The following is a 26,690-nucleotide window of genomic DNA, read 5'->3' as shown; positions in this document are numbered from 1 at the left end:
CCCTGTCGGTTTACATGGGCGACTGCCGTGATGTTGTCTGATTGGATCAGTATCGGCTGGTATTGAAGCAGGGGCCTTGCCTGACTTAGGGCATTGTAAATGGCCCTCAGTTCCAGAATATTTATGTGTAGGGACGACTCGTGACTTGACCATAGTCCTTGGAAATGTCTTCCCTGTGTGACTGCCCCCCAGCCTCGAAGGCTGGCATCCGTGGTCACCAGGACCCAGTCCTGTATGCCGAATCTGCGGCCCTCTAGAAGATGAGCACTCTGCAGCCACCACAGCAGAGACACCCTGGTCCTTGGAGACAGGGTTATCAGCTGATGCATCTGAAAATAAGATCCCGACCACTTGTCCAAGAGGTCCCACTGAAGGTTCTTGCATGGAACCTGCCGAATGGAATTGCTTCGTATGAAGCTACCATTTTACCCAGGACTCGTGTGCAGTGATGCACCGATACCTGTTTTGGTTTCAGGAGGTCTCTGACTAGAGATGATAGCTTCTTGGCTTTCTCCTGCTGGAGAAACACTTTTTTCTGGTCTGTGTCCAGAACCATCCCCAGGAAACAGTAGGCATGTGGAAGGAACCAGCTGTGACTTTGGAATGTTTAGAATCCATCCGTGCTGTTGTAGCACTTCCCGAGATAGTGCTACTCCGACCAACAACTGCTCCTTGGACCTCGCCTTTATAAGGAGATCGTCCAAGTACGGGATAATTAAAACTCCCTTTTTTCGAAGGAGTATCATCATTTCTGCCATTACCTTGGTAACACCCTCGGTGCCGTGGACAGTCCAAACGGCAGTGTCTGGAATTGGTAATGGCAATCTGCTCCGTCACCACATAAGCCTCCTCATCAAAACATGTCGACACAGCCGTACCGACACACCGCACACACACAGGGAATGCTCTGACTGAGGACAGGACCCCACAAAGCCCTTTGGGGAGACAGAGAGAAAGTATGCCAGCACACACCAGAGCGCTATATAATGTGGGGATTAACACTATAACTGAGTGAATTTTCCCCAATAGCTGCTTTTCACAACACACTCTACATGGGTTAACTTACCTGAAGAAAAGGCTTGCTGCCTTGAAGCGTCGTAAGACCTCCATGTCTTTTTCATTGTTTGTACACTTTTGATTTGCCATGCTTTGCACATAAATTATTTTTCAAAGTCCTCGGAGTGCCGCCTCTGTCCTTTCCAGATATACCTGAGCCACAGGTGGGAAAGGCATGCTACATATATATATATATATATATATATATATATATATATATATATATATATAATCTCTGCGCCTAAATTTATGTGCCCCCCCCCCCCTCTCTTTTTTACCCTCTATTGCACCTGTATACTGCAGGGGAGAGCTTGGGGAGCGTCCTTCCAGCAGAGCTGTGAAGAGAAAATGGCGCTGGTGTGCTGAGGAAGAAGGCCCCGCACCCTCAGCGGCGGGCTTCTGTCCCGCTTCTCATGTGTAAAAATGGCGGGGGCTCGCACATATATACAGTGCCTGACTGTATCAGGTATCTTAATTGCTGCCCAGGGCCCCCCCCCCCCCGCGCCCTGCACCCTACAGTGACCGGAGTGTGTGGGTGTGCTGCGGGAGCAATGGCGCACAGCTGCAGTGCTGTGCGCTACCTTAAGTGAAGACAGGAGTCTTCTGCCGCCGATTTCGATGTCTTCTTGCTTCTGCTGCTTCTGTACTTCTGGCTCTGCGAGGGGGGACGGCGGCGCGGCTCCGGGAGCGGACGATCAAGGTTAGGTACCTGTGTTCGATCCCTCTGGAGCTAATGGTGTCCAGTAGCCTAAGAAGCGCAACTTAGCTGCAGTGAGTAGGTTTGCTTCTCTCCCCTCAGTCCCACGTAGCAGAGTCTGTTGCCAGCAGAAGCTCTCTGAAAATAAAAAACCTGACAAAATACTTTCTTTTCTAGCAAGCTCAGGAGAGCCCACTAGAAGCACCCAGCTCTGGCTGGGCACAGATTCTAACTGAGGTCTGGAGGAGGGGCATAGAGGGAGGAGCCAGTGCACACCAGATAGTACTGAATCTTTCTTTAGAGTGCCCAGTCTCCTGCGGAGCCCGTCTATTCCCCATGGTCCTTACGGAGTCCCCAGCATCCTCTAGGACGTTAGAGAAAAAAAAAAAAAGATTACAACGTAACACACACCGTCTAGTAATATGATCTTTTAATCTATATTCCTTGGAGTGTTCACTGGCAGCTAATAGTCGTCAAGCCAACTACATGTAATTGTATCCATGTGTATTATACAATCAACTCTGAATAAATCCAATAACACTCTTACATCAACTATTGTTCATATAATCTTTACACAACACTCAGTTGTATCATTCTGGTTGAAAAACACTTTCGATTACACAAAAACCCTATTAAGTATTAATACTCTTCATACTTTTTGTGAACTCATTAAAACAGCAATCTTATTAGCCAGTGAAGTATCCTTTAAAGTCACTTCTTAGCTCCTACAGATTATTTACTGAATGCATCCCTGGATAGCAAAGAAGCTTGGCTGCCAGTGTCAGAGTTATGATAGCAGAGGATTGGGAAGATATCACAGTGCACACACAAAACACTTAATAGTGGCCCATTTATCAACGAGTTTTAGGTATATAAAACTTGTTGCGTATGATAAATGGTGCTTCAGCCAATCAGCTCCTATCATTTTTCAAACACATGACTTTTAGGAGCTCATTGGCTGGAGCACCATTTATCACATGTAACAAGTTTTAAACAGGTAAAACTCATTGATAAATTGGCCTCACTGTCAGACTGCAAGACAGACAACCTGCAACAGTCTCACCGATTCAAACTAAACTAAGCACGTCACATGAAAAGGGGTGTGGTATACAAGTTAAACCATCATTAAGGTGACAGTCAAAAGTCCAACAGGGTCAAAAGGTTGAAACTACATTTTTTATTTATTTATTTATTTTTACAAAATGTGTGTCATTTTGTTTTTTTATTCCCAAATTGTTGGACTTCGTCCGCTCTCCACGCTCTAGGCTCAGTGGCTCGCTCCGCTTTGTAGTTTGTGGAAAGGATAGTAAATGAAAAAAAAAAAAAGTGGTAAAAGCATGAAAAACCCTAAAAAACCATGTGTCGACTTTTTGACCATCAACCATATGGTGTCGACCTACTGTCTATCAACCGCCTCCAACATGAAAGTTGGTGGTGGGGCAGATGGTGGCTCCTACAGGGAAGGGGAATATCCCAGTGTACAGTTCAGACAGAAGTCAGAGGAGCGTTCTAGAGCCTCTCAGTTCACTATGTCATGTGCCAGGTGACATGTTACTGAGCAGAATTCTAATTAACAATAGGCTGAAAACATAAAAAGGAAAATAAGATTTTACTCACCGGTAAATCTATTTCTCGTAGTCCGTAGTGGATGCTGGGAACTCCGTAAGGACCATGGGGAATAGCGGCTCCGCAGGAGACTGGGCACAACTAAAGAAAGCTTTAGGTCACCTGGTGTGCACTGGCTCCTCCCACTATGACCCTCCTCCAAGCCTCAGTTAGGACACTGTGCCCGGACGAGCTGACATAATAAGGAAGGATTTTGAATCCCGGGTAAGACTCATACCAGCCACACCAATCACACCGTATAACTCGTGATACTATACCCAGTTAACAGTATGAATATAACTGAGCCTCTCAACAGATGGCTCAACAATAACCCTTTAGTTAGGCAATAACTATATACAAGTATTGCAGACAATCCGCACTTGGGATGGGCGCCCAGCATCCACTACGGACTACGAGAAATAGATTTACCGGTGAGCAAAATCTTATTTTCTCTGACGTCCTAGTGGATGCTGGGAACTCCGTAAGGACCATGGGGATTATACCAAAGCTCCCAAACGGGCGGGAGAGTGCGGATGACTCTGCAGCACCGAATGAGAGAACTCAAGGTCCTCCTCAGCCAGGGTATCAATTTTGTAGAATTTAGCAAACGTGTTTGCCCCTGACCAAGTTGCAGCTCGGCAAAGTTGGAAAGCCGAGACCCCTCGGGCAGCTGCCCAAGATGAGCCCACCTTCCTTGTGGAATGGGCTTATACAGATTTTGGCTGCGGTAGTTCAGCCGCAGAATGCGCCAGCTGAATTGTGCTACAAATCCAGCGAGCAATAGTCTGCTTAGAAGCAGGAGCACCCAGTTTGTTGGGTGCATACAGGATAAACAGCGAGTCAGTTCTCCTGACTCTAGCCGTCCTGGAAACATAATTTTTCAAGGCCCTGACTACGTCCAGTAACTTGGAATCCTCCAAGTCCCTAGTAGCCGCAGGCACTACAATAGGTTGGTTCAAGTGAAAAGCTGATACCACCTTAGGGAGAAACTGGGGACGAGTCCTCAATTCTGCCCTATCCATATGGAAAATCAGATAAGGACTTTTATATGACAAGGCCGCCAATTCTGATACACGCCTGGCCGAAGCCAAGGCCAATAACATGACCACTTTCCGCGTGAGATATTTTAGATCCATGGTTTTTAGTGCCTCACACCAATGTGATTTTAAGAAACTCAACACCACGTTGAGATCCCAAGGTGCCACTGGAGGCACAACCGGGGGCTGAATATGCAGCACTCCTTTTACAATGTCTGAACTTCAGGTACTGAAGCTAGTTCTTTCTGGAAGACAATCGACAGAGCCGAGATCTGTATCTTAATGGAGCCTAATTTTAGGCCCATAGGCACTCCTGCTTGTAGGAAATGCAGAAATCGACCTAGTTGAAATTCCTCTGTTGGGGCCTTTTTTGGCCTCACACCAAGCAACATATTTCCGCCATATGCGGTGATAATGTTTTGCAGTTACATCTTTCCTGGCTTGAATCAGCGTAGGAATGACTTCCTCCGGAATGCCCTTTTCCTTTAGGATCCGGCGTTCAACCGCCATGCCGTCAAAACGTAGCCGCGGTAAGTCTTGGAACAGACAGGGCCCCTGCTGCCGCAGGTCCTGTCTGAGCGGCAGAGGCCATGGGTCCTCTGATCTAATTTCTTGAAGTTCTGGGTACCAAGCTCTTCTTGGCCAATCCGGAACCACGAGTATCGTTCTTACTCCTCGCCTTCCTATTATTCTCAGTACCTTTTGTATGAGAGGCAGAGGGGGGAACACATAAAACCGACTGGTACACCCACGGTGTTACCAGAGCGTCCACAGCTATCGCCTGAGGGTCCCTTGACCTGGCGCAATATCTTTTATAGCTTTTTGTTGAGGCGGGACGCCATCATGTCCACCTGTGGCCTTTCCCAATGGTGTACAATCTTTTGGAAGACTTCTGGATGAAATCCCCACTCTCCCGGGTGGAGGTCGTGTCTGCCGAGAAGATCTGCTTCCCAGTCGTCCACTCCGGGAATGAACACTGCTGACAGTGCTAACACATGATTTTCCGCCCATCGGAGAATCCTTGTGGCTTCTGCCATCGCCATCCTGCTTCTTGTGCCGCCCCGTTGGTTTACATGGGCGACTGCCGTGATGTTGCCTGACTGGATCAGTACCGGCTGGTTTTGAAGCAGAGGCCTTGCCTGACTCAGGGCATTGTAAATGGCCCTCAGTTCCAGAATATTTATGTGTAGGGAAGTCACCTGACTAGACCAAAGTCCCTGGAAGTTTCTTCCCTGTGTGACTGCCCCCCAGCCTCAAAGGCTGGCATCCATGGTCACTAGGACCTAGTCCTGTATGCCGAACCTGCGGCCCTCTTGAAGATGGGCACTCTGCAGCCACCACAGTAGAGATAACCCTGTCTTCAAGGACCAGGGTATCAGCCGATGCATCTGAAGATGTGATCCGGACCACTTGTCCAACAGGTCCCACTGAAAAGTTCTTGCATGGAACCTGCCGAATGGGATTGCTTCGTAGGAAGCTACCATTTTTCCCAAGACTCGCGTGCAATGATGCACCGATACCTGTTTTGGCTTCAGGAGGTCTCTGACTAGAGATGACAGCTCATTGGCTTTCTCCTCCGGGAGAAACACTTATTTCTGTTCTGTGTCCAGAACCATCCCCAGGAACAGTAGACGTGTCATAGGAACCAGCTGTGACTTTGGACTGTTTAGAATCCAACCGTGCTGTTGTAGCACTTTCCAAAATAGTGCTACCCCGACTAGCAACTGCTCCTTGGACCTTGCCCTTATAAGGAGATTGTCCAAGTACGGGATAATTAAAACTCCCTTTTTGTGAAGGAGTATCATCATTTCGGCCATTACCCTGGTAAACACCCTCGGTGCCATGTACAGTCCAAACGGCAGTGTCTGGACTTGGTAATGGTAATCCTGTACCACAAATCTGAGGTACTCCTGGCGAGGATGGTAAATGGGGACATGCAGGTAAGCATCCTTGATGTCCCGGGATCCCATGTAATCCCCCTCGTCCAGGCTTGCAATAACCGCCCTGAGCGATTCCATCTTGAACTTAAATTTTTTTATGTATGTGTTCAAGGATTTTAAATATAAAATAGGTCACACCGAACCATGCGGTTTCATTACCCCAAACCGTGTGGAATAGTAACCCCGTCCTTGTTGAAGTAGGGGCACCTTGAGTATTACCTGCTGGGAATACAGCTTATTAATTGCCTCTAGCGCAGCCTCCCTGCCTGAGGGAGTTGTCGGCAAGGCATATTTAAGGAAACAGCGGGGGGGGAGACATCTCGAATCCCAGCTTGTACCCCTGAAATACTACTTGAATGAAACAGGGATCCACCTGTGAGCGAGCCCACTGATCGCTGAAATTTTTGAGACGGCCCCCCACCGTACCTGGCTACACCTGTGGAGCCCCCGCGTCATGCTGTGGACTCAGAGGAAGCGAGAGAAGAATTTTGATTCTGGGAACAGGCTGACTGGTGCAGCTTTTTCCCTCTTACCATGTCTCTGTACAGAAAGGAAGCGCCTTTGATCCGCTTGCTTTTCCGAAGCCGAAAGGACTGTACCTGATAATACAGTGCTTTCCTAGTCTGTGAGGAAACCTGGAGGTAAAAATATTTCTTCCCAGCTGTTGCTGTGGATACGAGGTCCCAGAGACCATCCCCAAATAATTCCTCACCCTTATAAGGCAGAATCTCTATGCGCCTTTTAAAGTCAGCATCACCTGTCCAGTGACAGGTCTCTAATACCCTCCTGACAGAATGGACATTACATTCATTTTGGATGCCAGCCGGCAAAATATCCCTCTGTGCATCCCTCATATATAAGACGACGTCTTTAATATGTTCTCATGTTTGACAGGGTCACCGACCACGCTGCAGCAGCACGATCTGCAGGTCTCAGTCTAGTACCTGAGTGTGTAAATACAGACTTCAGGATAGCCTCCTGCTTTTTATCAACAGGTACCTTCAAAGTGGCCGTTCCTAAAACGGCAGTGCCACCTTTTTTGACAACCGTGTGAGCGCCTTATCCACCCTAGGGGATATCTCCCAGCGTAACTTATCCTCTGGCGGGAAAGGGTACGCCATCAGTAACTTTTTAGAAATTACCAGTTTCTTATCGGGGGGAACCCACGCTTTTCACACACTTCATTCATTCATCTGATGGGGGAACAAAACACTGCCTGCTTTTTCTCCCCAACATAAAAACCCATTTTTAGAGGGTTAATGTCAGAAATGTGTAACACATTTTTTTTATTGCCGGGATCAAGTCACGGATGTTCCTAGTGGATTGTGTATATGTCTCAACCTTGTCGACACTGGAGTCAGACTCCGTGTCGACATCTGTGTCTGCCATCTGTGTGAGCGGGCGTTTTTGAGCCCCTGATGGCCTTTGAGACGCCTGGGCAGGCGCGGACTGAGAAGCCGGCTGTCCCACAGCTGTTACGTCATCCACCCTTTTATGTAAGGAGTTGACACTGTCGGTTAATACCTTTCACCTAACCATCCACTCTGGTGTCGGCCCCACAGGGGGCGACATCACATTTATCGGCATCTGCTCCGTCACCATATAAGCCTCCTCATTAAACATGTCGACACAGCCGTACCGACACACCGCACACACACAGGGAATGCTCTGACTGAGGACAGGACCCCACAAAGCCCTTTGGGGAGACGGAGAGTATGCCAGCACACACCAGAGCGCTATATAATGTGGGGATTAACACTATAACTGAGTGAAATTTCCCCAATAGCTGCTTGTATATATAATATTGTGCCTAAATTTAGTGCCCCCCCTCTCTTTTTAACCCTTTGAGCCTGAAAACTACAGGGGAGAGCCTGGGGAGCTTTCTTCCAGCTGCACTGTGAAGAGAAAATGGCGCCAGTGTGTCTGAGGGAGATAGCTCCGCCCCTTTTTCGCTGACTTTTCTCCCGCTTTTTTCTGGATTCTGGCAGGGGTATTTACCACATATATAGCCTCTGGGGCTATATATTGTGGTATTTTTGCCAGCCAAGGTGTTTTTATTGCTGCTCAGGGCGCCCCCCCCAAGCGCCCTGCACCCTCAGTGACCGGAGTGTGAAGTGTGTATGAGGAGCAATGGCGCACAGCTGCAGTGCTGTGCGCTACCTTGGTGAAGACCGATGTCTTCTGCCGCCGATTTTCCGGACCTCTTCTTGCTTCTGGCTCTGTAAGGGGGACGGCGGCGCGGCTCCGGGACCGAACACCAAGGCTGGGCCTGCGGTCGATCCCTCTGGAGCTAATGGTGTCCAGTAGCCTAAGAAGCCCAAGCTGGCTGCAAGCAGGCAGGTTCGCTTCTTCTCCCCTTAGTCCCTCGCTGCAGTGAGCCTGTTGCCAGCAGGTCTCACTGAAAATAAAAAACCTAATTCTATACTTTCTTTCTAGAAGCTCAGGAGAGCCCCTAGTGTGCATCCAACCTCGGCCGGGCACAAAATATAACCGAGGCTTGGAGGAGGGTCATAGTGGGAGGAGCCAGTGCACACCAGGTGACCTAAAGCTTTCTTTAGTTGTGCCCAGTCTCCTGCGGAGCCGCTATTCCCCATGGTCCTTACGGAGTTCCCAGCATCCACTAGGACGTCAGAGAAAAGTAGTTAATACGTAGTCTTGTAATCTGCCACTGTGATTTATGAAAAAAAGAAAAAAAAAAATTAAATTGCTGCTTTTTTTTTTCTTTCCCCAAGTTGTATTATTCCTGCTGATGATGCGGTATATGAACTTCCACTTTTGAGATACTGCTTGGTAGATACAAACAAACATCCTGTCACACACGTGACCACTACCAGCAATGATCTGTTACATGTTCTTTGGTATCGATTTCATTCACTGTTCTTATGCAAAAAACACAGTTCAGGAATCACTGGAATTGCATAGCCTGGCATATAGTTGGTCAGATCGTCATAACAAAAAGGTAGTGTATAGCCAGCACTACCACTGCAGGCAATCAAGGATTAAACTACAGTATATGTTATACATTCAGGTGGATGAATGGAAAATAGGTCCTTTAAACAGCAATCAGCTTAATATTATAAAGTTACTGCACTTAAAGAAGGGAGTGCAATGTGCCATTTTTTTCTACAAAAAAGTATTAGGCACATAGTGGAATTATGAGTTTATTGGACATAAAGTATTACAGTAGGCAAACTGGTGATCCTTTATGAAAATAACCTTCCTGTTATTGCATCAAAGGTCTCTGCCTGTCTCTACAAACCAAGGGCACAGACTATACACTCCATAAGAGTTTGTAATTGTCAGCAGTACTTATCCCCAAAGTAACAACAGTAATTGAGATGCGGTATGATAATCTAATGATATATTGCCCAGCCACTTTCCTGCAACATACATTTAATAAAATATGCATTGATGCAAAAAAACAATCCACAATCACAGAGTCAGTCCCTTTTATTCAATCAAAAAGGTCAAATAGGAGTGAACATATTGACAATTAAAAATACAGGCTTTAGGATTTCACTGTGTATAAAGTTCAGGTGGTGGACATAAAACATAAAAAGGAGATTAAGGAACAGTACATAAAACCGCATTTTATGCAGTTTGCAGTAGTGTACACATTGAAAAAGGTTGGCACGAATAAAACTTCAAAAATCAATATCGAGCAAAATCACATCAAAAAATTTTTAGAAAACAAAATATACACACATAATAGCATAATATATGGCTGAGTAAACAGCCAATCAGAAGTGCTCGAGCATCATAATGATGTAATAGCATTTGCACCTGAAGCTGACCACCTGTGAATGAAAGGAATCTCAGACAAATGTACGCCCGTGTGCTGATCTGCTTGTGTTCACATCTTACTGTACATGGCTACCTTAGAACACCCCTCATCTCCATATAGGTGGATGTAAGGTCTGGAACCACACAAGCCTGCGCAGGAATGTGTGTGTGCCCACTTTTAAAATGAGAATGGCTTAAAATTTTGAATATTAATGGACTTTTACCACCCTCTTCACTCATCAATGAGCCACTAATATGAGGGTTGTTACAACAAACACAGTTTCACACTTCTTTTATACTACCAACAGTTACCTCTACTCTCCCAAATACATCTCCCTGCACATTCACTTTGACTTCTCTAACCTTCACCTCCTCACAGACATGATGATATAGTTTATAAATCAGTAAGCTTCCAAATTACTTTCCTCTATTACTGTGATCAATCCCCAAATCTCTTAAGAGAGAGGAGGTAGATACTGGCTTAGTCTTCAGAGATTTTACATGCCTCACAGATGTTCAGACAGTCGTAACAAATAAACCAAGAGCACATTTCAGATATACTGTATATGCACTTTCCGGTTTGATGTACACTGCTGGAAAAATAGCTGCAGAAAAATGCTTAGAAATTTCCAAGCCTGTAAAAAGTCATTGTGATGGGGCAGTCCCCAAGTCCTGTAGTAAGTCACTGACACATGCAAAGTGAAAATAGCGTGAGGTGTAGCCTCTCTCTAGATATCACACAGAAATACAGTTGTGAGTGAACCTACATTTTGAGGCTAATGTAATTAACTTTCAAGCCACGTAACTGATAAAAATAAAAAAACCTCAGAAACATTTTTTTTTCTTGTTACTGTAAACTTCCCATAGAAATATATTGCACAAGGTGTCAATGGAAGCTTGTGGTTAACTTAGTTGGTGTCAAACTCTAGTCACCAGCATCATAAAATGTAATTTAATGGCTAAAACTGGTAACAGTACAATCATATATAGGATAATTAAATTTTAATGCACATCAATTTTCACATGTACAGATACCAAGTTGGAGAATGCCCGTACTCGCGGACTAAACATGGTGTTTAGTCATGAGAATGGGCATTCGCGACTCAAGTGCCTCACCACGATGCTGTTTGCGTTGCGGATATAGTTTTGCCTGATTTCTGCTTGCAGTCCCGGAGAGGTGCATGAAGAAATCCTCTAGTCGGTGATAACACTGCATTGAATTGAATAGCTCCAGAACTCCTTCCCGGCGCTACTGAATTCGCTCTGATTTGAACAGACCCCCATGTTAGCTTGTGTCAACAAGAAACAATAAAAATAGCATTAAATATAAATAAAAGCCATAAAATGAGCTGCTTATTAGCAATGTTATACCTCTTTTCCATATTTTCTGCACCTCTAAGAAGCCAGGTGAGTTTGGGAATAGGTTATTTATGGCTGGCAAGCCTCCTCACCCTAAACTTATCCAGTCACTTCCCACCTGTTATTCTGTAGCACTAAACAGTCCAGATTTTAAGTAAATCCATGGCTCAGTGAAGATGATTACATAATATTGACTTAAGGGTCTTTCCATGAAAATGGTCTTATGTAACGTTTGTTACCAGCTTTCATGACAAGCTTTGCATCAAAATTAAAGCATATCATGTACCACACAAACATTTACTTTGCACAAAATATTCAAAACATGCTCAAAAAAAATATATTTCACATGAAATATATTTAAAAATGTAACGTTTGTTACCATGGAATGACCCTTAGGTACTAATTAAGTCACCTGTGGCCACACATGGATATACTTAAAACCTGGACCGTTAGTGCTTCTTGAGGACAGTTTGGGAATCAGTGCTCTACTAAATTCCCCCATGGTCTTTTAACAGAAAGTTACACTGGTAGAAATTACAAGAAAATTGGGAAAAAAATAAGTGAAATAATTGCAAGAGAACCACAATTTTTATAACTATATGAATGCTATGAGCAATTCTGGCATATGGCACATCTAATAATGTTTCCACAACCTAAAGGTGCATACACACTGGGTGTTTTTGCGCAGCGTGTATGCACAGCAATGATGGCTGACATCGCTGGGCTGAAAATCACTCAGTACACTACACACACACTGAGCAGGACGCTATGGAAAGCCGCTCACCCCGCCATTCATCTACTGGTAATACCAGCAGATGAACGGCGGCCGTCGATGAAGCGAGAGCGCGCATCAACGCTCACCGCCGGGGCATACACACTGGGGTCGATTCAATTCGGCAACTTAAGAATAGCGCCAGGAATTCGCTCCCGACGCTATTCAATTCAGCTCCAGTTAAGTCGGCGATGTCCCGTTCTCGCCGACTAAACAGGTTGAATTGTCGGGAGAACGGGCATTCTCCGACTTAACTCCCCGGCGCGAGGCTGATTCCCGACAGAATCAGCCTTGCGCCGGCCGCGAGGCAGCACTTTTGTCGGGTTTCTTCTCTCATCCCCCGAATGAGAGAAGAATTCCCGACAATTGCGGGTCACTAGCAGCTGAATCGAATAGCGTCGGGAGCTAATTCCCGACACTATTCTTAAGTTGCCGAATTGAATCGACCCCACTGTGTGGTTTTGAGCTGAAAGCAGCTCAAAACACCAAAAGTGAGCTGCTTTCAGCTCAAAATCGTCCAGTGTGTATGGGCCTAAAGAGTCGTCCAGTGCTGTAACACAAAAGAATGCACAGCTAGCAATAGATTTCATTGGTGTTCTCCCCAGGAAGCAAAATGTGTTTGTAGCTTCTAGGTGCAATAATGCCAGGACTAGATGAACAATAAAGGATGCTTGCTCTTAAGAAAATTAGGGCTTTATGTGCTTTAACATATTTCCATGGCCACACAGGTACAGTGGGCATGAGACCTCTGCAATAAGAATGAACTGTGCTTCTGTTTCTGTATGAGGGATGATGGTTGGAAAGCATCGCAAGAAACCAAAAGTGTGAAATATGCAACAGGGAGGAAGGAGGGTTTACTAGGTATATTCCTTTAATTGAAGTGTTTTAAGTTAGCTGAGGCTCTAAGTTAATGCAATAAAATAAGATTTTACTTACCGATAAATCTATTTCTCGTAGTCCGTAGTGGATGCTGGGGACTCCGTCAGGACCATGGGGAATAGCGGCTCCGCAGGAGACAGGGCACAAAAGTAAAAGCTTTAGGATCAGGTGGTGTGCACTGGCTCCTCCCCCTATGACCCTCCTCCAAGCCTCAGTTAGGATACTGTGCCCGGACGAGCGTACACAATAAGGAAGGATTTTGAATCCCGGGTAAGACTCCTACCAGCCACACCAATCACACTGTACAACCTGTGATCTGAACCCAGTTAACAGCATAACAGCGGAGCCTCTGAAAAGATGGCTCACAACAATAATAACCCGATTTTTGTAACAATAACTATGTACAAGTATTGCAGACAATCCGCACTTGGGATGGGCGCCCAGCATCCACTACGGACTACGAGAAATAGATTTATCGGTAAGTAAAATCTTATTTTCTCTGACGTCCTAGTGGATGCTGGGGACTCCGTCAGGACCATGGGGATTATACCAAAGCTCCCAAACGGGCGGGAGAGTGCGGATGACTCTGCAGCACCGAATGAGAGAACTCCAGGTCCTCTTTAGCCAGGGTATCAAATTTGTAGAATTTTACAAACGTGTTCTCCCCCGACCACGTAGCTGCTCGGCAGAGTTGTAATGCCGAGACCCCTCGGGCAGCCGCCCAGGATGAGCCCACCTTCCTTGTGGAATGGGCCTTGACAGATTTAGGCTGTGGCAGGCCTGCCACAGAATGTGCAAGTTGAAATGTGCTACAAATCCAACGAGCAATCGTCTGCTTAGAAGCAAGAGCACCCAGTTTGTTGGGTGCATACAGGATAACAGCGAGTCAGTTTTCCTGACTCCAGCCGTCCTGGAAACCTATATTTTCAGGGCCTTGACAACATCTAGCAACTTGGAGTCCTCCAAGTCCCTAGTAGCCGCAGGTACCACAATAAGCTGGTTCAGGTGAAACGCTGACACCACCTTAGGAAGAAACTGGGGACGAGTCCGCAGTTCTGCCCTGTCCGAATGGACAATCAGATATGGCTTTTGTGAGACAAAGCCGCCAATTCTGACACTCGCCTGGCCGAGGCCAGGGCCAACAGCATGGTCACTTTCCATGTGAGATATTTCAAATCCACAGATTTGAGCGGTTTAAAATGTGATTTGAGGAATCCCAGAACTACGTTGAGATCCCACAGTGCCACTGGAGGCACAAAAAGGGGGGTTGTATATGCAATACTCCCTTGACAAACTTCTGGACTTCAGGAACTGAAGCCAATTCTTTCTGGAAGAAAATTTACAGGGCCGAAATTTGAACCTTAATGGACCCCAATTTGAGGCCCATAGACACTCCTGTTTGCAGGAAATGCAGGAAACGACCGAGTTGAAATTTCTTCGTGGGGCCTTCCTGGCCTCACACCACGCAACATATTTTCGCCACATGTGGTGATAATGTTTTGCGGTCACCTCCTTCCTGGCTTTGACCAGGGTAGGAATGACCTCTTCCGGAATGCCTTTTTCCCTTAGGATCTGGCGTTCCACCGCCATGCCGTCAAACGCAGCCGCGTTAAGTCTTGGAACAGACCTGGTACTTGCTGAAGCAAGTTCCTTCTTAGCGGCAGAGGCCATGAGTCCTCTGTGAGCATTTCTTGAAGTTCCGGGTGCCACGTCCTTCTTGGCCAATCCGGAGCCACGAGTATAGTTCTTACTCCTCTACGTCTTATAATTCTCAGTACCTTGGTTATGAGAAGCAGAGGAGGGAACACATACACCGACTGGTACACCCACAGTGTTACCAGAACGTCCACAGATATTGCTTGAGGGTCTCTTGACCTGGCGCAATACCTGTCCAGTTTTTTGTTCAGGCGGGACGCCATCATGTCCACCTTTGGTCTTTCCCAACGGTTCACAATCATGTGGAATACTTCCCGATGAAGTCCCCACTCTCCCGGGTGGAGGTCGTGCCTGCTGAGGAAGTCTGCTTCCCAGTTGTCCACTCCCGGAATGAACACTGCTGACAGTGCTATCACATGATTTTTCGCCCAGCGAAGAATCCTTGCAGTTTCTGCCATTGCCCTCCTGCTTCTTGTGCCGCCCTGTCTGTTTACGTGGGCGACTGCCGTGATGTTGTCCCACTGGATCAATACCGGCTGACCTTGAAGCAGAGGTCTTGCTAAGCTTAGAACATTGTAAATTGCCCTTAGCTCCAGTATATTTATGTGGAGAGAAGTCTCCAGACTTGATCACACTCCCTGGAAATTTTTTCCCTGTGTGACTGCTCCCCAGCCTCTCAGGCTGGCATCCGTGGTCACCAGGACCCAGTCCTGAATGCCGAGTCTGCGGCCCTTTAGTAGATGAGCACTCTGCAGCCAGCGCAGAAGAAACACCCTTGTCCTTGGAGACAGGGTTATCCGCTGATGCATCTGAAGATGCGATCCGGACCATTTTTCCAGCAGATCCAACTGAAAAGTTCTTGCGTGAAATCTACCGAATGGAATCGCTTCGTAAGAAGCCACCATTTTTCCCAGGACCCTTGTGCAATGATGCACTGACACTTTTCCTGGTTTTAGGAGGTTCCTGACTAGCTCGGATAACTCCCTGGCTTTCTTCTCCGGGAGAAACACCTTTTTCTGGACTGTGTCCAGAATCATCCCTAGGAACAGCAGACGTGTCGTCGGAAACAGCTGCGGTTTTGGAATATTTAGAATCCACCCGTGCTGTCGTAGAACTACTTGAGATAGTGCTACTCCGACCTCCAACTGTTCTCTGGACCTTGCCCCTATCAGGAGATCGTCCATTTTCTTTGAAGAAGAATCATCATTTCGGCCATTACCTTGGTAAGGACCCGGGGTGCCGTGGACAATCCAACCGGCAGCGTCTGAAACTGATAGTGACAGTTCTGTACCACGAACCTGAGGTACCCTTGGTGAGAAGGGCAAATTGGGACATGGAGGTAAGCATCCCTGATGTCCCGGGACACCATAGAGTCCCCTTCTTCCTGGTTCGCTATCACTGCTCTGAGTGACTCCATCTTGATTTGAACCTTTGTATGTAAGTGTTCAACTATTTCAGATTTAGAATAGGTCTCACCGAGCCGTCTGGCTTCAGTACCACAATATAGTGTGGAATAATACCCCTTTCCTTGTTGTAGGAGGGGTACTTTGATTATCAACTGCTGGGAATACAGCTTGTGAATTGTTTCCACTACTGCCTCCCTGTCGGAGGGAGACGTTGGTAAAGCAGACTTCAGGAACCTGCGAGGGGGAGACGTCTCGAATTTCCAATCTGTACCTCTGGGATACTACTTGTAGGATCCAGGGGTCCACTTGCGAGTGAGCCCACTGCGTGCTGAAACTCTTGAGACGACCCCCCCCACCGCACCTGAGTCCGCTTGTACGGCCCCAGCGTCATGCTGAGGACTTGGCAGAAGCGGTGGAGGGCTTCTGTTTCTGGGAATGGGCTGCCTGCTGCAGTCTTCTTCCCTTTCCTCTATCCCATGGCAGATATGACTGGCCTTTTGCCCGCTTGCCCTTATGGGGACGAAAGGACTGAGGCTGAAAAGACGTTGTCTTTTTCTCCTTTATACGGCAATACTTCCATGTGCCGTTTGGAATCTGCATCACCTGACCACTGTCGTGTCCATAAACAACTTCTGGCAGATATGGACATCGCACTTACTCTTGATGCCAGAGTGCAAATATCCCTCTGTGCATCTCGCATATATAGAAATGCATCCTTTAAATGCTCTATAGTCAATAAAATACTGTCCCTGTCAAGGGTATCAATATTTTCAGTCATGGAATCCGACCAAGCCACCCCAGCGCTGCACATCCAGGCTGAGGCGATCGCTGGTCGCAGTATAACACCAGTATGTGTTGATGGTGTGGGAGCTTCCTTTTTAATGGCAAATATATATTGATTCAAGCTTTTTCACATTAACTAAGATATTTACTGCTCCTCACTTCTTTAGGTTCGTGTTTCCTTAGAAGCTTCACAGATATGTTATAAGCAACATTGTATTTCAAAGCATGAATTACTCATTGTTATAACGCCAGATGTATTCCAAGGCCAGTCAAGCATATCGCCAAAAGTTCTGAACATCGGGGAGGATTTTGACCTGTCCTGACCTCCAGAAAGGATGTTCCGGGAAAGCTGATAATCGCAAAGCAACAAATATATTTTAATTGCAATTTATAATATATTTTGACAAATGACGTGTTTCAATTTTCAAGACATACATGGTGTATTTTGATTGGCTAAATGTATTGGCACACATGAATCCTTTGTTCTTTTGCTATAAAATAAACCTTATATGGCCCCTAAGACAGATCAACTATGAACTGCTTAGGTTACACAATGATCCTGTGTCATCTATTCATTCACTGATCTCCAACCGGTTGCTAAGGGGAACAGCATTCTGACTGATGACTGAAGAGAGTTCATAATCAGACCTGAATAGGTTAACATACCCTAACATTTGGGAGCATCGTCCGGGGTATTCCAGCATCTCCTCCACTGGCAATAAATCCTCTGATCTTTCAGGAACCGCTGATAACAAAAAAAAACGGTAAGTGAGATTTATTGTGTAGATTTCTACCTGCTCACTTGAACTCAGCGCTTCCTGTGTAAATCAAGGGGAGAGTCCAGTCGGGAAGGTCAGAGGATATCTTAAAGAGCCCAGCGTCAGTCAGAAGAAATTTTTTTTTAAGGTACCATACATGTATGTTATATTGTTGAATTGTGTTATATTGTTGAATTATGTTATATTGTTGAATTGTGGGTAAATAATTTCAGATAATTTGTCACAAGTGCACAGGGGGAATTAATCAAGTATGCAGAAAACTTTTAAATTGTGCAAGTACTAATGCATGTTTATTAAGAAAATAGAGCCGTTTTATAAAGGTGGCGCATGGCCAAGATATGTTCTAATGCTGATAACCAGTTTGAATTGATAAATAACCAAAGAGGTATATGCAAATCTTGTACCTGTGTTGTTGTGTTAAGAAAATACAAAGGGTCTGTAGCACCAAGATTGCTGGCAATTACAAGCACTGAAGTCTCATTTGGTTATGTGGAAAATTATGATGAATTTTATTATACAAAAGGTTGTCATTTTAAAAAGAGAATTGTTGGAACATTACATTAAGAATGATTGATTTAACATCATAACCTATTGGCCTAGGAACCACATAATTCCAGGTCTAAGACCCATGTGCCGTGCAGTCTCAAACAGCTGCCGTGCACGCAGATAACAGATATAGGATTTACTGTCATCTTTGTTTTTGTATCCTTGCACTGTTATATGTACTGTCAATATGCTTTTGAAAAGGTGGGGGGGAGTCGGGTTGTCTGCTGAATAATGAAACTAGATTCTCCTACACACACTGATAGGTATTTCTCACATCCAAGCATTCCCGGTGTTAGCTGTTACTTTCTGAAGAGAAACAAGCATTAAACTACAACAGGGATACTGATACAAGCAGGAGTCCATATAGGCAGGGGGATAGACCCTTGGAGTAACTTAACAATAATATTAGGGACGCATCTCAGTGATCCAGAAGAAATAATCTATTATGCAGGTCTCACTTGGGGAGCAGTACTAACAAATTCTCCACCAACACAGGGAGGAAGGGGCAACACTACAACCCCAGTCATTTGTCCACAGACGGATTGAAGAAGCTCTTTTAGAGATTCTTTAAAAGGAGATTTTAAGTCCCTCATAAGGAGTTACTAAAATACCACATCAGGATGGGTTCAAACCCGTGGATATTGTTAATAACAAGGAGGGAAGAAAAAGCTTTAAAAGGAGATTTTAAGTCCCTCATAAGGAGTTACTAAAATACCACATCAGGATGGGTTCAAACCCGTGGATATTGTTAATAACAAGGAGGGAAGAAAAAGCTTTAAAAGGAGATTTTAAGTCCCTCAAAAGGAGTTACTAAAATACCACATCAGGAGGGGTTCCGCGCACGTTCACCCAGGCATGGGAGCGCGGTCTGTAAAGATGTCAGGGCCCGACAAACCCGTGGATATTGTTAGTGACAAGGAGGGCAGAAAATCTCTGAAAGGAATTTCAAAAGAGCAGGCTTCCCGTCAGAAGGGACACTTGACCTAGAGAAATGGGAAAAATTTGCCTCCTGTAACAAAAGTTGGATAATTAAGCATAATAGTAGAGATCAAGCATCCATCTGGATCACTGTAGCAAAAGAATTAGGAGCAGAGAATAGAAGAAGAGATGAGGAAAATGATTTCCCCATTGTACCAGAGTACTCAATAGCACCACAACGAGCGTTAAACTCACTGCCTGTAATTGCAGCAACAGCACCTGCACACTATACCCCACCCCTATACCCAGACATGCATGCACACCAAGGTACCCCTAGTATGAACAGAATGCAATTACCTACAAGCTCACTAACAGTGAGATTACAAAGATACGAGCAAGGAAAAGAGTGACAAATAATCAGCCCTATCTTAGAAGGATTTGTGGTTGAAAATCCGAATGATTTACCTGAGCTATGTGTACAGAGTATGCCCCAGTGTCCTGATACTTTATCACAAGAAACCCCAACAAGACCAACCAAAGAAACTAGCCACCTAATGCTTCCCTCATGTTTAAACGAGTGGTAGACACCTGCAATCAAGCTGAGTCCAGTAAACAATTGTCCACAATCAGGAACTATAGGCGAAAGGGTGCAAATCAGGTGAAGAGGAGAAGCAAGGGGTCAAGACACAGCCTCTACAGCTTTTCATGCCCAGGTGCATAATGTACAGAATAAACTGACATATTTTCCAGAAAGATTGTGTCCGGTATGTCAGTTTTGCGTTCCAGAAGGATATGAACATTGCCCAAATTGTGGAAACTGGATTTCACACCATGAACCACCATGCCAAGATATCTATGCGACTAGAAATACTGAAAGACGGTCATCATTGCCTGTTTCTCTGTATCCAGCACAAGTACAGGGAATACGCAACCCAGATAATGCAGCCAGGACGAACGAACCATACATCGTACAGAGCCAACACCACAAACCATGGTATGGCAATGACCTCGCAAATATAGTTGCAGAGTCCCCAGATCCTAGAAAAGAAAAAAAAAAAAAAAAAACCCAACAGCAGTTTATGCCTATATGGAAAGAATTCAAACCATATGGACACCGGCATGGGTCGACTACCACCAGTTGTGTGAGGCTATACTAAGACCAGCAACTGCCCAAACAGTAAGCACCATGTTAAAAGCAGATGCAGTAGATGATTGCCCAGCCATAACGGACGTTCCGACAGAGAAAAATAGAACAACGTTTGAAAGTGGAAAGATGTACATGACAAGACTTAAGAGATGGTGTCATGCACAGACACTCAGGGCACCAGCAGCCCCAGACTTGAAACAGGAAAAGACTGAGTCCATCAGAACTTACTATGATAAAGTCACTATACGACACACAAGATGATAGAATATGAAGGTGTGCAACTCCTGTGTCGGCAACAGTGTACTCAGTCACCACTGGCAGTTCGATAAAAGTGACTTTACCCACAGGAGACCCAAGGGTTTCAAGAGCTGTTTTTATGCACAACCAGATTCCTCTACGTTTACTTACAGATCAAGCCATTGCAACGACTGGATTGAGAGGTTAAGCCCTACCCTTGCAAGAAAGCAAAGATGTAACCTGAAATACAAGCTGCTATACAAGACTATCTCTCACAGGAAAAGTAAGACAAAGAGGAACAACTCCTCCCAGCATAAATATCATTATGTTAAACACCAGCCTGGGTGGACTTGGACTAAGAAAATGACATGCCAGCAGCAGTGAGAAAGAATATGCAAGTAAAGAAAGGACAAAGTATGAAGAATAATGAATGAATCATAAAGAGAGGTGATTGGAAAAAAGAAAAGTTGAGAAACAATATGAAGGTTGCATGAAAGTTTGGAGACTAAAGGAAGTCTGCTTTAAGAAGGACAAAGAAAGACATCTGACAAGTGGTCAGTACTACCTGGCAAGATTACAGAGATAATGCCATGATTTAAAGCAACAGAAGCTCCGGGGTTTAAAGCAAATAATAAGGAACAAGACAGAAAAAGTTCCAGAAAACAAATGAATGATGCTTCTTCTGCCAATATGAAGTACAAGCTTCTTCAGGTACTCCCCAGTGAACATAATGTCTCCAGAAGAAACAGCAGAAGGTATGATTACAGTCACCTTGCCCACTGGAGAAATACGTCTGTGCCTAATGAATACCGGAGCCAGCACACGCAGAAGACAGCAGAGGGAGATACCACAAGAACGGATGATATCAGAAATTCTTAAAGGGACAGGAGATGAGAGAAATGCAGTCACCAATACCAGCCCAATTCTTGACCTTGGAGTACATGTCCAGTGACTTTGCTGAAGCACAATGTACTAAAGCTTATCCAAGGAGAATACAGTACACATCAGCAGAAGTTTAACTTTCCAGCAACTTATCAAAGGAAAGAACAAAAATAAGAATTTACTTACCGATAATTCTATTTCTCGGAGTCCGTAGTGGATGCTGGGGTTCCTGAAAGGACCATGGGGAATAGCGGCTCCGCAGGAGACAGGGCACAAAAAAGTAAAGCTTTACTAGGTCAGGTGGTGTGCACTGGCTCCTCCCCCTATGACCCTCCTCCAGACTCCAGTTAGGTACTGTGCCCGGACGAGCATACACAATAAGGGAGGCATTTTGAATCCCGGGTAAGACTCATACCAGCCACACCAATCACACCGTACAACTTGTGATCTAAACCCAGTTAACAGTATGACAACAGAAAGGGCCTCTTAAAGATGGCTCCTTAACAATAACCCGAATTAGTTAACAATAACTATGTACAAGTATTGCAGATAATCCGCACTTGGGATGGGCGCCCAGCATCCACTACGGACTCCGAGAAATAGAATTATCGGTAAGTAAATTCTTATTTTCTCTATCGTCCTAAGTGGATGCTGGGGTTCCTGAAAGGACCATGGGGATTATACCAAAGCTCCCAAACGGGCGGGAGAGTGCGGATGACTCTGCAGCACCGAATGAGAGAACTCCAGGTCCTCCTTTGCCAGGGTATCAAATTTGTAAAATTTTACAAACGTGTTCTCCCCCGACCACGTAGCTGCTCGGCAGAGTTGTAATGCCGAGACCCCTCGGGCAGCCGCCCAAGATGAGCCCACCTTCCTTGTGGAGTGGGCTTTTACAGTTTTAGGCTGTGGCAGGCCTGCCACAGAATGTGCAAGTTGAATTGTGTTACAAATCCAACGAGCAATCGACTGCTTAGAAGCAGGTGCGCCCAACTTGTTGGGTGCATACAATATAAACAGCGAGTCAGATTTTCTGACTCCAGCCGTCCTTGCAATGTATATTTTTAAGGCTCTGACAACGTCCAACAACTTGGAGTCCTCCAAGTCGCTAGTGGCCGCAGGCACCACAATAGGTTGGTTCAGATGAAATGCTGATACCACTTTAGGGAGAAAATGCGGACGAGTCCGCAGTTCTGCCCTATCCGAATGGAAGATTAGATAAGGACTTTTATAAGATAAAGCCGCCAATTCAGATACTCTCCTGGCAGAGGCCAGGGCTAGTAACATAGTCACTTTCAATGTGAGATATTTCAAATCCACCTTTTTCAATGGTTCAAACCAATGGGATTTGAGGAAATCTAAAACTACATTTAGATCCCACGGTGCCACCGGAGGCCCCACAGGAGGCTGTATATGCAGTACTCCCTTGACAAAAGTCTGGACCTCAGGGACAGAGGCCAATTCTTTTTGGAAGAATATTGACAGGGCCGAAATTTGAACCTTAATGGATCCCAATTTGAGACCCATAGATAATCCTGATTGCAGGAAATGTAGGAAACGACCCAGTTGGAATTCCTCCGTCGGAACCCTCCGATCCTCGCACCACGCTACATATTTTCGCCAAATGCGGTGATAATGTTTCACGGTGACTTCCTTCCGTGCCTTAATCAAGGTAGGAATGACTTCTTCTGGAATGCCTTTCCCTTTTAGGATCTGGCGTTCAACCGCCATGCCGTCAAACGCAGCCGCGGTAAGTCTTGAAAAAGACAGGGACCCTGCTGTAGCAGGTCCCTTCTCAGAGGTAGAGGCCACGGTTCGTCCGTGAGCATCTCTTGAAGTTCCGGATACCAAGTCCTTCTCGGCCAATCCGGAACCACTAGTATTGTTCTTACTCTTCTTTGCCGTATGATCTTCAATACCTTTGGTATGAGCGGCAGAGGAGGAAACACATACACTGACTGGTACACCCAAGGAGTTACCAGTGCGTCCACAGCTATTGCCTGTGGATCTCTTGACCTGGCGCAATATTTGTCCAGTTTCTTGTGGAGGCGAGACGCCATCATGTCTACAATTGGTCTTTCCCAACGGTCTATTAACATGTTGAAGACTTCTGGATGTAGACCCCACTCTCCCGGATGAAGATCGTGTCTGCTGAGGAAGTCTGCTTCCCAGTTGTCCACGCCCGGGATGAACACTGCTGACAGTGCTATCACGTGATTCTCCGCCCAGCGAAGAATCTTGGCAGCTTCTGCCATTGCACTCCTGCTTCTTGTGCCGCCCTGCCTGTTTACATGGGCGACCGCCGTGATGTTGTCCGACTGAATCAACACCGGCTTTCCTTGCAGGAGAAGTTCCGCCTGGCTTAGAGCATTGTAGATTGCTCTTAGTTCCAGAATGTTTATGTGAAGAGACTTTTCCAGACTCGTCCATACTCCCTGGAAGTTTCTTCCTTGTGTGACTGCTCCCCAGCCTCTCAGGCTGGCGTCCGTGGTCACCAGGATCCAATCCTGAATGCCGAATCTGCGGCCTTCTAATAGGTGAGCCTTCTGCAACCACCACAGAAGTGACACCCTTGTCTTTGGTGACAGGGTTATTCGCAGGTGCATCTGCAGATGCGACCCTGACCATTTGTCCAACAGATCCCTTTGGAATATTCTTGCATGGAATCTGCCGAATGGAATTGCTTCGTAAGAAGCCACCATTTTTCCCAGGACTCTTGTGCATTGATGTACTGACACTTTTCCTGGTTTTAGGAGGTTCCTGACCAGATCGGATAACTCCTTGGCTTTTCCCTCTGGAAGGAAAACCTTTTTCTGAACCGTGTCCAGAATCATTCCTAGGAACAGCAGACGAGTTGTCGGGATTAAATGGGATTTTGGAATATTCAGAATCCACCCGTGTTGTCTTAGCACCTCTTGAGATAGTGCTAAAGCTGTCTCCAGCTGTTCTCTGGACCTTGCCCTTATTAGGAGATCGTCCAAGTATGGGATAACTAATACGCCTTTTCTTCGAAGAAGAATCATCATCTCGGCCATTACCTTGGTAAAGACCCGAGGCGCCGTGGACAATCCGAACGGCAGCGTCTGAAACTGATAGTGACAGTTTTGAACAATGAACCTGAGGTACCCCTGGTGTGCGGGGTAAATCGGAACGTGTAGATACGCATCCTTGATGTCCAAGGATACCATAAAGTCCCCTTCTTCCAGGTTCGCTATCACTGCTCTGAGTGACTCCATCTTGAACTTGAACTTTTTTATGTAGAGGTTCAAGGACTTCAGATTTAGAATAGGCCTTACCGAGCCATCCGGCTTCGGTACCACAAATAGAGTGGAATAATACCCCTTTCCTTGTTGTAATAGGGGTACTTTGACTATCACCTGCTGAGCGTACAGCTTGTGAATGGCTTCCAACACCCTCTCCCTTTCGGAAGAGACGGTTGGTAAGGCAGACTTCAGGAAACGATGAGGAGGATCCGTCTCTAATTCCAACCTGTACCCCTGAGATATTATCTGCAGGATCCAGGGGTCTACCTGCGAGTGAGCCCACTGCGCGCTGTAATTTTTGAGACGGCCCCCCACTGTCCCCGAGTCCGCTTGAGAGGCCCCAGCGTCATGCTGAGGTTTTTGCAGGAGCCGGGGAGGGCTTCTGTTCCTGGGAAGGAGCTGCCTGTTGGTGTCTCTTCCCTCTTCCTCTGCCTCGTGGCAGGTACGACAAGCCCTTTGCTCTCTTATTTTTGTAGGAGCGAAAAGGCTGCGGTTGAAAGGTCGGTGCCTTTCTCTGTTGGGGAGTGACTTGAGGTAAAAAAGTGGATTTCCCGGCAGTAGCCGTGGCCACCAAGTCTGATAGACCAACTCCAAATAACTCCTCCCCTTTATACGGCAAAACCTCCATGTGACGTTTTGAATCCGCATCGCCTGTCCACTGTCGTGTCCATAAGGCTCTTCTGGCTGAAATGGACATAGCACTCACCCGAGATGCCAGTGTGCAAATATCCCTCTGTGCATCACGCATATAGATAAATGCATCCTTTATTTGTTCTAACGACAGTAAAACATTGTCCCTATCTAGGGTATCAATATTTTCAATCAGGGATTCTGACCAAACTACTCCAGCACTGCACATCCAGGCAGTTGCTATAGCTGGTCGTAGTATAACACCTGCATGTGTGTATATATTCTTTTGAATAACTTCCATCTTTCTATCTGATGGATCCTTAAGTGCGGCCGTCTCAGGAGAGGGTAACGCCACTTGTTTGGATAAGCGTGTGAGCGCCTTGTCCACCTTAGGGGGTGTTTCCCAGCGCGCCCTAACCTCTGGCGGGAAAGGGTATAATGCCAATAACTTTTTTGAAATTATCAACTTTTTATCAGGAGCAACCCACGCTTCATCACACACGTCATTTAATTCTTCTGATTCAGGAAAAACTGTTTGTAGTTTTTTCACACCATACATAATACCCTGTTTTACGGTATCTGTAGTATCAGCTAAATGTAACGTCTCCTTCATTGCCAAAATCATATAACGTGTGGCCCTACTGGAAAATACGTTTGAATTTCTACCGTCGTCACTGGAATCAGTGCCCGTGTCTGGGTCTGTGTCGACCGACTGAGGCAAAGGGCGTTTTACAGCCCCTGACGGTGTTTGAGGCGCCTGGACAGGCATTAATTGATTGTCCGGCCGCCTCATGTCCTCAACTGACTGTTTAAGGGAAGATAAACCATCACGTAATTCCACAAATAAAGGCATCCATTCTGGTGTCGACCCCCTGGGGGGTGACATCTGCATATTTGGCAATTGCTCCGCCTCCACACCAATATCGTCCTCATACATGTCGACACCACGTACCGACACACACCGCAAACTCACAGGGAATGCTCTAATGAAGACAGGACCCACTAGCCCTTTTGGGGAGACAGAGGGAGAGTCTGCCAGCACACACCACAAAGCGCTATATATACAAGGGATATCCTTATATTAAGTGCTCCCTTATAGCTGCTTTAATATATATATATATAGCCATTAATGTGCCCCCCCTCTCTGTTTTACCCTGTTTCTGTAGTGCAGTGCAGGGGAGAGACCTGGGAGCCGTTCTGACCAGCGGAGCTGTGACAGAAAATGGCGCCGTGTGCTGAGGAGATAGGCCCCGCCCCTTTTTCGGCGGGTTCTTCTCCCGCTATTTTTCCAGTCAGGCAGGGGTTAAATATCTCCATA

The 26,690-nt window shown here is 45.9% G+C and overlaps 1 protein-coding gene across 6 annotated transcripts in view; it reads right to left on the bottom strand.

Annotated features, from left to right (window-relative positions):
• EZH2 (enhancer of zeste 2 polycomb repressive complex 2 subunit) overlaps positions 1–26,690 on the bottom strand; it is a 328,928-nt gene that overhangs the window by 251,677 nt on the left and 50,561 nt on the right. For 3 of the 6 annotated variants that reach the window (XM_063922432.1, XM_063922427.1, XM_063922428.1), the window contains exon 2: positions 17,640–17,718. The exons of the other annotated variants lie outside the window; for them this stretch is intronic. In XM_063922432.1, coding sequence (XP_063778502.1) covers positions 17,640–17,677 — 38 coding nt within the window. In that variant the 5' untranslated portion in view covers positions 17,678–17,718. The remainder of the gene's footprint in view (positions 1–17,639; positions 17,719–26,690) is intronic. 6 annotated transcript variants of the gene reach the window in all.

This window comes from Pseudophryne corroboree, chromosome 5 (assembly GCF_028390025.1).
Source record: "Pseudophryne corroboree isolate aPseCor3 chromosome 5, aPseCor3.hap2, whole genome shotgun sequence".
Classification (NCBI taxonomy): domain Eukaryota; kingdom Metazoa; phylum Chordata; class Amphibia; order Anura; family Myobatrachidae; genus Pseudophryne; species Pseudophryne corroboree.
The sequence above is the reverse complement of the archived record's forward strand: the minus strand, read 5'-3'. Positions and strand labels throughout refer to the sequence as shown.